Consider the following 14,672-nt stretch of genomic DNA (forward strand, 5'->3'; position numbering starts at 1 on the left):
CATACATACACCGTAATCCCAAGACTTGCATTAATCTGAGGTAAGAGCCTGAACCAAGATTAGAGCTGAGGGTTCGGAGAAGTGGAAGATGATGCAGAAGACTGTAAGTTGAAACAGTAAGATTTTGTGATTGTCTAAATGTAAGGAATTACGGGAAAGGAAGGAACTTAGGATGAATACCCAGATGTCTGACTTGGACAGTTGGCTGTCTGAGGATCCTCCTACCTAGGAATGAAATACCGGCCATCGGGGAAAAAGGAAGAGAAGATGGTAACTTCAGTTTTCACAGTGTTCAGTGGGAGGATCTGTAGTGGGCATAGTGGGCGCCTTTTGTTGGCAAGTCCAAAAGGCAGTTAGGTTCTACGGATTGGTTTTATGGTCCAGAACCAATGGCATATATACATATATGGTAGTTGAAACCTTGGGCATAGATGCGGTTACTGGAAGACATGTTACTAAAATGAGGTCCAATATGGAGCCCTAGAGAATACAACATACGAGAGGTAGCAGGGTCAGATAAGCCCGCACGGAAGACTAGGAAGAAACAGCTCGTAGACCTAAAGGTTAAGAGGAGAGACTAGCCAGCTGCGGAACTCTCCATCTGCAAAGCAAAGATAGATACCTCAGTAACGGTTTGCAAACACTGTCATCTGTCTCACTATAAAAGTTGACTGTAAAGATCTTACTTTACTACGTATTATGAAAATTTTTGTTACCTAAAATCGGTGGCCTATGTATGCACTGAGTGGCCTTTAGATATTAAGGCTTGATGAATCTTAAGACTTGACCTCAAGAAGTGAGCAGACAGCAGTGTCACGGAAGCACACATCGTGGTTTCATCAGACAGTATGGCCTCAAAGGTGTGTGAGGGTGGACAGATGACCCGAAGCAGCAGTAGGGTCCAAGGGCGTAGCAGCACTCTCAGCCCCGTGGAGTCTGGAGGCGGGGTGAAGCAGCTTCCCCCTAGTGGCTGCGAGGGAAGCATGTCTTCAGGAGCAGGGCACCTCCGAGTTAAGGCCGGTGGAGGGAGGACGTCCTTCCAGGCAGGTGCAGGAGTTTGCCCCAAAGAGGCCAAGAGAAAGGGTTGAGTCGTTCTGTTACTGGAATACTTGGCTTGGGGCTGTGGGAAGGGGAGAAGGCACAGGTGTTTTTACAGGATGGATAGGCAGAGAAGCCAGCATGTGGGGTGGTGACGAAGGATGACAGAAATGAAGATATTACATCAGCTGGTTGCCAGATGACACCTCTTGCCCGCTGAAGCCAACGTGAGCCTCCAGGTGCTGGGCGGCTGTGATTATTATGGCCTGCATTTGGCTGACAGTGGTTCTGGAAAGAGGTGAAGCAGGACCTCAGGCACTGTAGAGCTGTCGTTCCTGCCGGCCGTATTGCCCTGCGCCAGGGACGTTGGAGTGGCTGGAAGAATCTCACAAAGGAGTTTGATCCTTGCAGTGGGGAAGGGATGGCCAGTAGCACCTGTGTACACTGGAGGTCTGTTGGCACGGAGCAGGGAGAGGGGGTGGAGAAGAAGAGACTCGTGGGGATCTGCTGCATGAAGTAGCGCTAAGAAACCGCAGTTTCCGGAGGGTAGAGGCAGAGCAGTGACGTGTTAGCAGAACCACCTGCCGTTTCTGTGGATGCCGTCTACTTTCTCATGGTAGCCGTTGCCGTTCTGTTGCCCTTTACGTGTTAATTTTTGTCTTATTTCAGACAGCCTCCGTCTCCCGCTAGGGTCGCCCCAATGCAGGCCGTTGTGCAGCAGCTGTTGGCTGCCATCTCCTTGGCAGCATCTCACGTTTTTCTTCGAAATGTTCTTGCTTAGTGATACAGTCAAGGGACTGATGGCAAGAACGTGTTCGAGGATAAGTGGTTTCCCTTGGCAGCGGTGAAAAAAACGCAAATGATACAAACCAAGGCGGGGCAGGATTGAAATAATTGGTGGTTAGCCCCTTCCTAGAAAACGGGAAGACTCAGCCCGATTTGTGATTGCCTTCACAAAATGATGACCATTTGAAATGAGAATCATATAAGTAAAAACTGTTCATGCAGTAGTGGTTCTATGGTCCAGAACCAGCGCAGTGTCTTCTCTTGGGGCAAAGGGAAGTGCCTGTGCTCTAGACGTGGGGGGGGGGGGGGGGGGGGGGGTGAGCAAGAAAGGGGGGAGGGGACCTTTCCATGTCACTCGTTCCACAGGTGCAGCCAGAATTGGAATGACAGCTTTTGATTTTGCTTCAGACACATTTAATTGGAAGATCAAGAGCTTCGTTCCTTTAGGTATAGACTTTGGGGAGACTAGAATACACAAAGGCACACTTAGAACGCTGACCTTGAGCTCAAATGATACAAATTGTTGAGTGTCTTCGGCTATTTTCTAATTTCCTTGAACTTTAGAAGAACTTGGGTCGCTGCGTCCCGAGACGCACTCCTTTGCTCCTAGCTCTTCTGGCTAGGTGCTGGCTTTTAGGAGAATGGATTCAGTAATGACTACTATCGCCCGTGGTATTTTTCCAAAAAGGAGAATTGAAACACTGGATGAGTCCCTGAGGTAAATTCCTGTTGTAAAACCAAGCCTGCATGTGGAACGAAATATTAGAATTAAACTATTTTGTTCCTTCTCTGTTCCCATCACCACCAGAAAGAAACTGTTTTGGAGGAGCGTGTGGGTGTGAGGGAGAGCAGTGATGTTGTGTGACACAAATAACCAGTATGTTGTGCACGAAAGGTGCCGGAGATTGCTTTAGCCACCCAGCTGCTGCCTGCAGTCTTGTTAGATCAGCAGCTGTACCTGAGGAAAAGCTATATAAATCTATGTATGTATATCCATTTCCAATCCCTGTGACCCTGAGATAGATGCCGAGCGCCCAGAAGCTCCACGGCAAGCACTCCAGAAGGCTCCCATGGGGCTCAGATGAAAGACTCCACAGCAGCTCGCACCCTGAAGTGCAGGCTCCTGAACCGTCCGCTTTTCTCCCTGTGGTTCTTAACGTTACAAGATTTCATTTCCTCCTGCTTTTAAATGCAAATGGACTTGATATTTGAATGTTTAATTTTCTTTTACTTTAGGAAAGTTTATCTAAAACAAAATTAGTCCTCTCCAAAGTAAGGTTTCCCAGTTCAGTTGTATCCATCCCCCAGCTCCCGAGGAAACTGCATTCCCCTTCCCTCATTGCTCTGCTGCTTTTTCCGTTCTTCGGTTTCTAAATGGAACTAATGGTCTCACGTGGATTCTTTAGCTGGTGTTTCAAGGTAAGCGCAGAGCAACCGGAGATCATACAAACACTAGAGACAGTCGCGTCTGGTGTGTCTGACTTGGGCGGCGTCTCCTTGGTCCTCGTTTCTGTCTGGTGAGGCTGAACAGGCTTCGGGGTTAAGGCCATCACTCTCTGAGTGTGGGAGTCCAGAGGTGGCTAATTATCCACACGACAGCCTGGTGTGACCCCAAGGGTGTAGGGTGAAGCACAGGCTGACGTGAGGAGAGGGGGTACTGATTGCATTAAGGTGTAACAAGAAGAGGAAGAAGAAAAGAATAGCTTTCATTTCTTGAGTTTTTCTATGTACAGGTTTCGTACCAAATTCCAGACACACATTAGAAAGCCTAACCTTCCCAACAGCCCTGAGAGGTAGGCAGTATTAGGCCTGTTTGACAGGCGTAAGATGAGGAAACAGGGGCTTATGTTAAGAAGGTTGCCCAGGTTCTCACAAACAGAAGGAACTTGGAAAAGAATTCAAACCCAAGCCTGTCTGATGTGCAAGGCTTGCGCTTAAACCGCTGCCCTGAACTGCATGTGATGTATGTTGGGCGGGGCCGGGGGGAGTTCATGTGTATGCACTTTAGAGATGGAGAAGAGCATTTTGGTGTCATCTCCACTCTCCACTGTGGTAGGGTCGCAGTATGGATCCTTGCCTGTTACGTTTCACAAGACAAGGTGGGATGAGACCGGAAAGCTGACCCAAGCGTGTCATCGATCACCGTCTTGGTACACACACCTGCAGTGCATCGTGGCACCTGTCAATTGTCGTGTTGTCTCTGCACATTGAAGGTTCAGTTATCCATGTTAATGGAGGGAGGCCAGTTGTGAATAACCGTAAAAAGCCAATAATCTAAGGAGTGTTTCAGTAGTACTTTACCATTCACACCTGACTCGTTTGGAGTAGATTCATCTCCCCGAATCTTTCTTTTTGCTCAGTCATCCCAGGATAGTAATGGATGGGCCTGTTCCAAGAGCAGAGAGCAGAGGTGATTATCCACAGGGGCCTAGCAGACAGCTAATTCCTAAGGAACCACTTTTGAATTCATTTTTAAAAGCATCGTTTCAGACACACTGACACCTTTTCCTTTTTTCCCTGAATTCGTTTAGAAGTTACGCCATCAGGAGGATAAGAGATGCCTTCAGAGAAAATAAGAGTGTAAAGGATCCTGTACAAATCCAAGCCCTAATGAATAAAGCCAAAAGAGACCTTGGAATAATCCGTCGACAGGTAAGATGGTTCAGTGATGTACGGTTTTTCGTTAAGAGCTTTAAGCTTTGACATGTCCCCCTTGATTGGTGTTTGTGATTCACACCACAGGATCATGAAACTCTCTGCCTCTTTTTTGTTTTTATTTTTGGCTGTGTTGGGTCTTCGTTGCTGTGCACGGGCTTTCTCTAGGTGTGATGAGCAGGGGCTACTCTTGGTTGTGGTGCGCGGGCTTATCATCGCGGTGGCTTCTCTTGTTGTGGAGCACAGGCTCTAGGCGCCTGGGCTTCGGTGGTTGTGACACTCGGGCTCAGTAGTTGTGGCTCACGGGCTCTAGAGCGCAGGCTTAGTAGTTGTGGTGCACGGGCTTAGTTGCTCCGCGGCATGTGGGATCTTCCCGGACCAGGGCTCGAACCCGTGTCCCCTGCACTGACAGGTGGATTCTTAACCACTGCGCCACGAGGGAAGCCAGAAACTCTCTTCCTCCTATTCATGTGCACAAAGAAAGATGACCTGTCATATTATTGAATCAAGGAGTACGTAAATATCAGCTATCCAGAATTTCCAGGGAATGCATCCTTCTGGGAAGCTGAGTTCCCATAGTTTACTAGACGTTGATGCTGTAATTATAGGAAACCTTCTTTAAATTTTGTCTCTTCGTTAGATATATTACACATTGATACGTGGACATGTGTCACAGAGTATAAATGTAATCTACTTTTCCTAGTTTATATATATAAACTTATTTATTTATTTTTGGCTGCGTTGGGTCTTCGTTGCTGCGCGCAGGCTTTCTCTGGTTGAAGCAAGCAGCAGCTACTCTTCGTTGCGGTGCGCGGGCTTCTCTTTGCGGTGGCTTCTCTTGTTGCAGAGCATAGGCTCTAGGCTCATGGGCTTCAATAGTTGTGGCACGCGAGCTCGGTAGTTGTGGCTCCGCGGTGTGTGGGATCTTCCCGGACCAGGGCTCGAACCCGTGTCCCCTGCATTGGCAGGTGGGTTCTTGACCACTGTGCCACCAGGGAAGCCCTTTCCTAGTACTTTGAAGTCGTAATTCAAGATAATATTGCCCTTTTCTGGAAGACACTGCTATGAACCTAAATTCTGTTGCATGTGGAAGGTGTATCTGCAGGTGCAGACGGTGTGAAGCACAGCTGCTTAGGTACTGACCCCAGAAGGACCCGGCGGGGTTTTTATTTTCCTCCTGTAGAAGTGCTGGCGGTTGCCTTGGCTTGTGCTTGCTTTGCTCTTTCTCGTGAGGTGGATGGAGCACCTGCAGCAGCCTGGCCTCCTGGGTAGTGTGACGTGTCCTTCTCTCTGCAAAATTAACCAGGGAGCCGACGGCTAAAGCAGCCTGCTGGCGACTGGTTTTCTCACCCTCTAAAAAATCATCCTTTTCACTCTTTTTCTCTGATTTAGCAACAGTCACACCATAAGCTCCATTTCTGCTTCCCTTCGTTTTTCTCTCTTCCTTGCAGTGAATTTGTTTAGGGGTGGAGGGAAACCCCTTACATTTTCCTAAGATCTGCGAGTGTGTTGGAAAGGGCTTCTTTAGCATTGTCAGGAGATGCCAGCTTGGCTGACATTATGTCTTATCACGATATATGACGTGTATCGGGATATATGTTTATATCTCTGACCCTTCTTCATGCTTGACTCTATAAACAGTTCGATAAGGAAGCAGTATTAAAAACTAGTTTTCATTTTATGTCAAAATTAATAGTCTTGTTATGTTGCCTACATAATGGAACAATCCCTTCTAGAATAACATTTCAGATTCAGACAACTCTCCCTGAGTTCTACAGTTATCTAGCAATAGGATAACTTGGCCACATTCAGACAAGCCTAGGAAATGATCTTTAACTAAGAGCATGAAAAGATAATAGGATAGTCAGAAAAAGAAGCTGGTCTGCACGTTTGCACGTGTGTTAATAGAGGCAGAGAAAGGGGTTGCCATTTTAAAAACTCTAGAACAATGGCATTTTCCATGCATCAGTGGTTGAATTTTATGGGATGCTTTAGCACTGGAACTTGGAAAAACAAGCAGCCTGCGTCCTTATTTTGCATAAACTCTGGAAGATTCAGTTCTTTGGCACTTCCCCATGCAGAAGTTGGCAAGCACCTCCAAAACAGGCTGGTTTTATCTTTTACTGTAAAGTTGCTCGGAGTAGAGAGTGCTTAGAAAAGGGACCTGTAAGTAATCCGTGCCACCATTTCTTTAGTTATGCAATTGTCTGTGTCACTTGGTTTGAAATGCTTTTAGAAAAGAAGAAAAAAAAGAAAGGATAGACTGACTCTCACCAGACATTTCCAGTGGATCCACACAAAACAGACTCAAGCTCTGGGGCCACGGGTCGGGCCCTCCCCGGGACAGCCTGCCAGGTGCACCTTCCTGGATGGGGGACGGAGCCTGCGTGGCCCGCTTCCAGGCCCAGGGCGTCTGTGTTAACTAGCAGAGCAGCAGGTGCTTCCCTTTCACGTCAAGATTGCTCCTGAACCCGAGCTTCACGTTGACCCGAGTTAGCTTACGAGATGCAGGCGGTTCCCCGAGCCCCCTCGCTCGGAGCTGGCAAAGCTGGCCTTGGCCTAAAGGCCTAAAATAGCATCTGTATTTTCTTCATACTGGCTACTGTGACAGCTTCTAACTCGCCTCCCTGTCTGCCCCAGTGGTCTCTTCTCCACAGACTGCCAGGGTGAAAAATCAGAGCAGGTTACCGCCTGCTCAAAACCCTCCAGGGGCTTCATAGCCCCTTTTTCTTTAAACCTGGTGAAAACTAAAGTATCTGTACAAAGCTTGGGTTTATTTACAGCTGTGTGATACTCTCAGTGTTCATCAGAGTGTACCCTGGCAAGGCGACCCTTCAGTTCTTCTGGGCTCTGAGAGAGCAGACCTGGGTAACAGAGGTTCCCAGCCGCTCATTCACGTAGCCCAGTGGATTGAGCACAGAACTTACACCCAAATAGTGCTTTTACTCTACCAGTGATGGTGTATACGTGTATCCAGCTATACGAGGGTTGTGTGTAACATAAGTATTTGGATGAAGAAATATATTGTTACTGTAGGACGTAATTTTACACTGAGGGGATCAACTGGATGTCATGTTTTCTGATTCCGGATAACAACAAGGTGTTGGAGTTACACTATTTTTGCCAGCAGCTCTTTAGTGATGACAGGATTCCATACCGCATCAGCTATCCTTAAGCTAGTGTTTTTTTTAATGAAGCAATTCAAATAGTGGCTGTGTCAGACCCAGAACTATGAACCTGCCATTGTAAGCAGTTCAGAGCAGACATTATGTACAACCATTGAAGATACTAGGAAACGGGTTGATATTATGGGTAGCAGCCTTTTCGTTAACCTGAGTGTGTGTATGTGAGATGAAGCATTTTCAGTGTTTAGCTTTACACTTATTATTTTTGTGGATCACTAAAAGCAATGTGCCCAGTTTATTGGCATTTTGGGTGGTGATAAGTGAGAGTCTCTGAAACCATATTTTTTACTTCATCTGATACTTTATGGTTTAGTTTTTAAATGACCTTTCGAGAGGAACGTCCCACAATCACTTTCTGAATGTGCCTGTCGTGAGATGAGAAGCCATTGAACAGTGACAGGCCTCTCTCACGTGGGTCTCCACAGCGCCTGTGCCAGTGCCCCATGGGGTGGTCAGAATTGAGTGAAAGGGATGCCTTACCTGCCCCCAGTGGGCACCCTGTAGAACAGCCTGTGAAAAGGTAGGAGTGTTTTATCTGTATGTCTTGTGGGGAAAAGTAATAATGCACTTTATCTCTCTTCAAGTACACTTTTAGCTTAAGTACCATTTTGGTAGGTTCAGGGGAATCTCTAAAATTTACTTGGAAATTGTTTTTATGAAGGAGAGGAAAGTCAGTCCGTACATTAGGGGCATTTAAAATACATGGAAAGAATTATACATTATTCACAATATCCAAGAGGTGGAAGCAACCCAAATTTCCACCGACGGATGGATAAACAAAATGCGGCATTTACATACAATGGAATATTATTCAGCCCTTAAAAGGAAGGAAGTTCTGACACAGGCTACAACATGGATGGACCTTGAGGACTGTGCTCAGTGAACTAAGCCAGACACAAAAGGACCAGTACCGTGTGATTCCGCTTATCTGAGGTCCCTAAAGTGGTCAATTCAAGGAGGTAGAAAGTAGGATGTTGGTTGCCAGGGGCTGGGAGAGCAGGAAAGGGGAGTTAGCGTTTAATGGGGACAGTTTCAGTTTTTCAGGATGAAAAAGTTCTAGAGATATGGTTTACAATAATGTGAACGTACTTAACGCTACTGAACTATACGCTTAAAATTGGTTAAAATGGTAACTTTTTGTGGGGGTTTTTTTCACAATAAAAAAAATTCTCCTTTCCCCTAAAAGAGAACTATATAACCAGTCCTCAATTTTTCTCTTAATTGAGAAAAATAAAATTGAATGCCTCAGACATTGATAACTTGAGGCTGGGAAACCTAAGTCATTCGGAGCTGGAACTACAAGCCTTCAGCTTCTTATCTGTAAAATCAAAGGGTTATGCCGTAGTTTCTAAGGCTACTTCCAGTTCTAAAATGCCATGGTTCAACGTTTCACATCAGTATCTGTCCCCTTCTTGATTATTTGCAGAAATAATGATACATTTTAGAGTAAAGTACTCTATGCTCAGCTTCCCTTGACCATTTTTCACCAAGATCTTAACTTTCCAGAGTTTAGGTTATAGGTGAGCAAAGGGGTACGTCAGCCGTGTATTTATGCCATCGTAAATTCCTAAAACTTCTCTTGGTCTAACCTTTCTGCTACGAGGAAAGTCAAAAGATTGAATTATTTTATTGATGTTGCTTGCAGCTCTGCGGTTAGCCTTCCTTTCTGGTAGAAGCCATGTTACGGGTACTAAAGCATACCTCTGAGAACACTCTTTCAAAGAAAATGGAGTGGCATTTGAAGAGCAATAACGCGTGAGTGATGGGAATGCTCTCCCCAGTTCCTCCTCAGCGTTGATGCTCTTTCTGTTTGACTCCACCCTGCCCCCTGGCCCATCTCAGTCACGTGACACACAAACGCACTGTGTGCCTTGCAATCCATGCCCACAGTTTCTTTCCCTGTTTATCGAGCACCCCCTCTATGCCATATAATTATGAATTGGTTCTGTAAGTTTTTCGGAGGCAGAGTTGGGGTGGAATTCAGAGGTCTGTCCAAACCTCACAGAAGTTCTCTCTGGCTTGGACTGTTTGGGAGCCAAGCCCACCCTTCCTGTTCTGGATACCATCTATTCACTCATTTCATGGAACACAACATAGGGTTTACTGGCATATCCCAGCAGTGCTTTCCCCTGTGCCTCTATAGACCAGCTAAGATTAGATCCAAGGATCAATCTACGTATTAAAAAAATAGTACTAAAGCAGTCAGAGGCAAAGGAGATTTCTGTGCTCTGTCTCGGACTTGGATAAACATCCTGAGGAAATCAACATGAATTTATATACAAGGACCAGAAAGAATTGCCCCCTAAGTGAACCCTGTGTCTTTTGGATATGTGAATCCTCTCAATAGGAATAAAAAATTCCCCAACCTCCTCAGAAGGTTTGAGAAAGCAGGGCAATGAGAAGGGTTTGTTGAGTTTTATAGCTTGGCCTATGTATGACATTTATTTTTTCAGCCTGTTCAATATATAGTTCCTCTGCAGCTACAAATAGACTTCTTCATACAAGAATTTAAACTAATTTCCTCTCTGCTTTTTCTGGAAATTCCTTTATTTCCTCAAGTCTGGGACAAGAGTCTTTTCGCACAGTTGGCATTCTTCTAGAAGAAATGTCTCTTAGTTGGAGACCACCCATCAGATTTGCTTCATTCCTCCAAGGCTGACAGGCACAGAACAAGATTCCACTTCCTTTCTAGAGGAAGCCTGTACCACCCCTGCCTTTTTATGTACACTAATAGTTCTCCTGCTTATTTCATGTTCACAAGAGCTCACATAGTAGTGCCGTTTATAGAAAACTTTGGCACGGGTTTCATTTGGGAATTTTTATCATGGTATCTGTCATTCTCCCATCTCGTCTAGCAGATGAGTCTCCTAGTCTAGTCTGCCAGAGATGCTCACTCTTGAGTTCCTCAAAAAGCCTTTTTGTTGCTGAAACACCTAAAGTGGAAGCAGATATTAACAATTCCGGAGCAGAAAGTACATTGATCTCAGGGGCAAGAGGTGAACGTGCTTATCTCAGCTCTGATAGTAACTTGCCCTGTGATCTTGGGCAGGTGGTTTGTTCGCCCTGTTTCCTGCATCTGTAAAGGGATGATTTGATAGATTGGGGGGCGGGGGGGTCCTCACCAGTGTCGATCCGTCGTGCCCTCTCTGGGCACGGACTCCCTGTATTACATAAGTGCTTTGAATGCCTAACAGCAGCCTTGTGAGAAAGATATTAGTATCCTTGTGTGCTCGATGAGGAAATTCAGACTTGGCGTGTTTGAATAATTCTCCCAAGGATGCACAGTTAGGAGAAGGATGGGCCTGCATCTGTTCTCACTTTTTAGCCAGTTCTCAGAAGAGGGGTCACCCTGGGTGGCCTTATCTTCACAGAAGGTAAACAACACGTAGGAGAGGAGGAGGGAAGATGTGTGTTCCTTTTTCTGGTGGTCCATTTAGAGCTCTCATTAGAAGGTAGCAGCTTCCCCTCTGTAGGCTCGTGAATAGTTTATCCCTAGGGGCTGGTCTCCTTTATCATTTCTCAGAAAACTCTCTCACCCTCTCTGCCTTCAAAAGGAAAAAACAATACAAAACCACAGTCTGAAAATGGTAAAGTTCAGCTGCCTTATTTAAGAAGTGCTTGCTCAGAATTTCCCCATAGATCCAGGGTCACAGCTCCAATTGTGCTTTTCCTGACAAGCTATCGCTGAAGTGCCCTTCAGCGGAAACCTTCTGATGCCTTACTGCCTAGCTTGTCCTTTCAAGTAATCAGAGTTAATTCCAGTCGTGCTTATGCAGAAGATCTTCTCCCAAGCTGACAGGGAAACAATGCCCCATCTTCTAGGAAGGGTGACAAAGGGGCTCCCCCTGTTTATGTCCATTTGTGTTTCTGTCCCACATCGTCCGAGGTGGCAGGGAGGTGATGACGCCCAGCCCAGTGTGTGTATGAGAACATGTGCTCATTTCCTGAGCACTGGATATCTGCATTTGATGGGTTTTACAAGCATATATATGAAGGGTGGTTTCACCTACGCTGTTGGAAAGATTTATTTTCTAATTATACATCTATCGGTCTAAAAGCTGTTGTTTCATTCAGAGACAGGATAGGAGGTTTTGAGTGAGATACACCTAAATTTAAATCCTAGCCCTTGTTAGGTAGCGCTCTATCCTCAGTCATGATATTTAATCTCTCTTAAAACTTCATCACCGTTCAGTTTGTCTGCTGAAGCCCAAGGAATACCATTCATCAGTTAAGGTTAGTTTCGTACTTGCTGTGTGTTTGAAGTACCGGAGCCATATGCTGTGTCAGAAACGTTCTCTCTCCCCCAAATCTGGTAATTAGGGCCGTCATTTCGTAGACTGGTTGGTTATAAATAATCAAAGGGCTTTAAAAATTCTCCCAGGTGTGGCACTGTTACCACCTTAGCTTTACTACGTAATGCCGGCGCACAATCAGATCAGTATTTCAAACATAGGCTTTTTCTTCGAGCATCTCCACTTCACGCAGCCTAACAAGCGCTTCCCTTTTCCTCGCCCCAAGTCTCATCTCCTTAATGTTGTAACGGCACCACCGACCTGCAGTCCCATGGACTCCCCTTCACCGTCTGTCACACATTCGAGATAGCATCACCAGAAGTCCGTGACCCAATAGGCTTCGTCTGTAAAAGGTGAGGGATTGGGTGCTCTGCTTTCCAACATCCTAATAGCACAAGACTTCTCTTCGCGAATCTGCTGTATTTAACAAACCTAAGTTTAACTGCCTTGTGGAGGTTGGGTTGGGGGTTTCTTTCATGGAGTTATCGCACTCACTTAGACGAGCGCGTCCCAGAACTGCCTGCAGAGTCACGGATGTGCCGTCGGAGCCCAGTGCGCACCCATCACTGAACGCCGGCCGGCCAGGGAGCCAGCAGAGCCAGGGTCTGCTCCCGGCCCCGGCCAGCTGGTGGGCGGTCGTCGACGCCAGCTACCCAGGGGTGTGGAGGGGTGCCCCGTGCCTCCAAGGCCCCCTTTCAGGCCTGACGTTTTCTGATTCTGAAAATAATTGACGATGATTGTTAGATCCCAGAAACATACTTGTGAATGTTGGATTTTGACCAAGGGTGAGGCGTGTCACTGACCCTCTGCATTTACTGAATTCACTTTAAAAGGAAAGCTTGGCTGCCGGGGTGTCACAGGCAGCCTGTCGCCTTGAGCACGGGGAGTGACTGGTGGCGTGAGCTGAGTTATGCAGCGGTGGTTCTCTGCTGTCAGCCCTGGCTGCGGGGCCAATTCCAGACAAGCCCTTGGCTACACTTTGTAGAAGCTTTTAACCCCCGGTGATGGCAGGGATGTTGCATGGATCACAGCGGCTTCCAGGGACCTGTGAGCTGTGACAGAAGCTGCCCTTTCACACAGGTGACAGGTCGTGGATGCCTCGTTACCAACGAGATTTCTTCACTGGGACTCGACAGACCTTCCAAGAAGGAGTGGGGTGAGGAAGGGAGACCGGGGGAAAAGAGCCAGAATCAGTTGTCCTGCGGCCTCGATCCAGGTTCTGTCTCCGCCGGGCCAAACTCAGCACTTGGTCTTTTCAGTAACTCTCAGCTGTTATTTAAAGTTTGCAACCGTCTGTGTAGCTGTCCACGTTTTTCTTAATATTACGTATTTTTCTTACTGGAAATACTTTTTAAACGGAGCCCATTTTTCCCTACAGGCCAGCGCCCGTCCTTTCTTCTCTCCTGGGCGGTTTAGGGAACCGCTAGGAAGCGGCGTGGCCCCGTGGGTTTCTGGGCCCCGCGAAGCCTGCCCCGCGCACGCCCGTGCCCCACTGCAGCCGCATCACGGCTTCAGGACCGGGAGCCGGTGAGCTCGTTGGGCTGAGTGCAGGGTGCTCGGGGCTGGAGGCGGGGCCAGCGCGGCGGCAGGACACCTAGCGCCCCGCCAGGGAGCTTCTTCCCCGCCCGCCAGCTGCCGAGGGCAGGCCTGCCGCGCCCTTGCTCCCCTCTCCTGCCACTGAAACCTGTTGTCCTCGGGGCCACCAGAGCACTCAGGTGTTAACTCCTCAGCATTTCCTGCAGGGCTTTGCCAGGGCCTCTGACTTCGCGGGGAGGCGGGTTGTCTTCTGTGCCCCAAGCTGTCCCCGGCCCCGCAGCGTGGTCAGCGCCCAAGCCTTTGCTCTCGACATGTGGGCCTCGCTGTCTCGCAGGTCGACCCTCCCAAGCTTCTCAGTGGCTTAGGTAGAACTGTGAAGACTGAATTCCGAGGGGCAGTTTCTGTATTAATATTTTTCACACACCGGGAAAAGTTTATCCACCAGAAAGAACTGGGGGCACTCACTCACTCTCAGTGAAAGGGCTTTCCAAGGCTACAAAAGTATATCTAAATCAAATTTTATAACATTCATTTTATTAAAGTGCAACTGAAGGACCGTGCTGTGAGGCAGTGTAGTGCGGTCACGGAGGCCTCAGCTCACATGCTGCCGGGGCAGGCTCAAAGTCAAGGAGGGGCTGTGAGGCGCCCACCGCCCCTGACTCCTGACCCCCTGTCCCCGCGCCCTGCCACATCAGGTGCACACACACAGGGATGAGGTGCGGACCCCGAGCCCTCGGAGCTCGTGCAGCTTTACTGCTGGAGGGATCTGGAAGGCAGGTACTCCCTCTGGCGGCAGTAAGCGTTCGCAGGGAGGTGAGCGGATGTCTGTAAGGGGCTTAGGTCTGGCCAGAGAAGTGACTCAGGGAAGAGCGTGTATGCCTGTCCAGACCTGTGCGCATGGGGCCCTCGAGGCTCTGCGTGAGAATCCCTGGCATTCAGCCATCCTTGTGGCCTCCCAGGCTTTGCTTCCCAGATGGACGAGGGTTGTGTGTGCCCTTTCCTAGTGCCTCATAGAGCCCTTTCACACAGCAGGTGACAGGGTTTTTTTTAACTGTTTTCCTTCAAAAATGCAACTGCTGTCTCAAAAGCATAGGCCCCCTCATCCCTAAGTCAGTTAGTCTCTTTATATCCGTATTCTTCTTCTCAGAGGTAGTTCACCACACGTCCTCCTCGAAACTGT

At 47.7% G+C, this 14,672-nt stretch overlaps 1 protein-coding gene across 1 annotated transcript in view; it reads left to right on the forward strand.

The window, feature by feature from the left end:
• LYRM4 (LYR motif containing 4) overlaps window positions 1-14,672 on the forward strand; it is a 112,616-nt gene that overhangs the window by 25,144 nt on the left and 72,800 nt on the right. Inside the window, exon 2 of the mRNA XM_065886206.1 lies at window positions 4,356-4,476. Within this exon, the coding sequence (XP_065742278.1) occupies window positions 4,356-4,476 (121 nt within the window). The remainder of the gene's footprint in view (window positions 1-4,355; window positions 4,477-14,672) is intronic.

Source organism: Phocoena phocoena, chromosome 10, assembly GCF_963924675.1.
Source record: "Phocoena phocoena chromosome 10, mPhoPho1.1, whole genome shotgun sequence".
In the NCBI taxonomy this organism is placed as follows: Eukaryota; Metazoa; Chordata; class Mammalia; order Artiodactyla; family Phocoenidae; genus Phocoena; species Phocoena phocoena.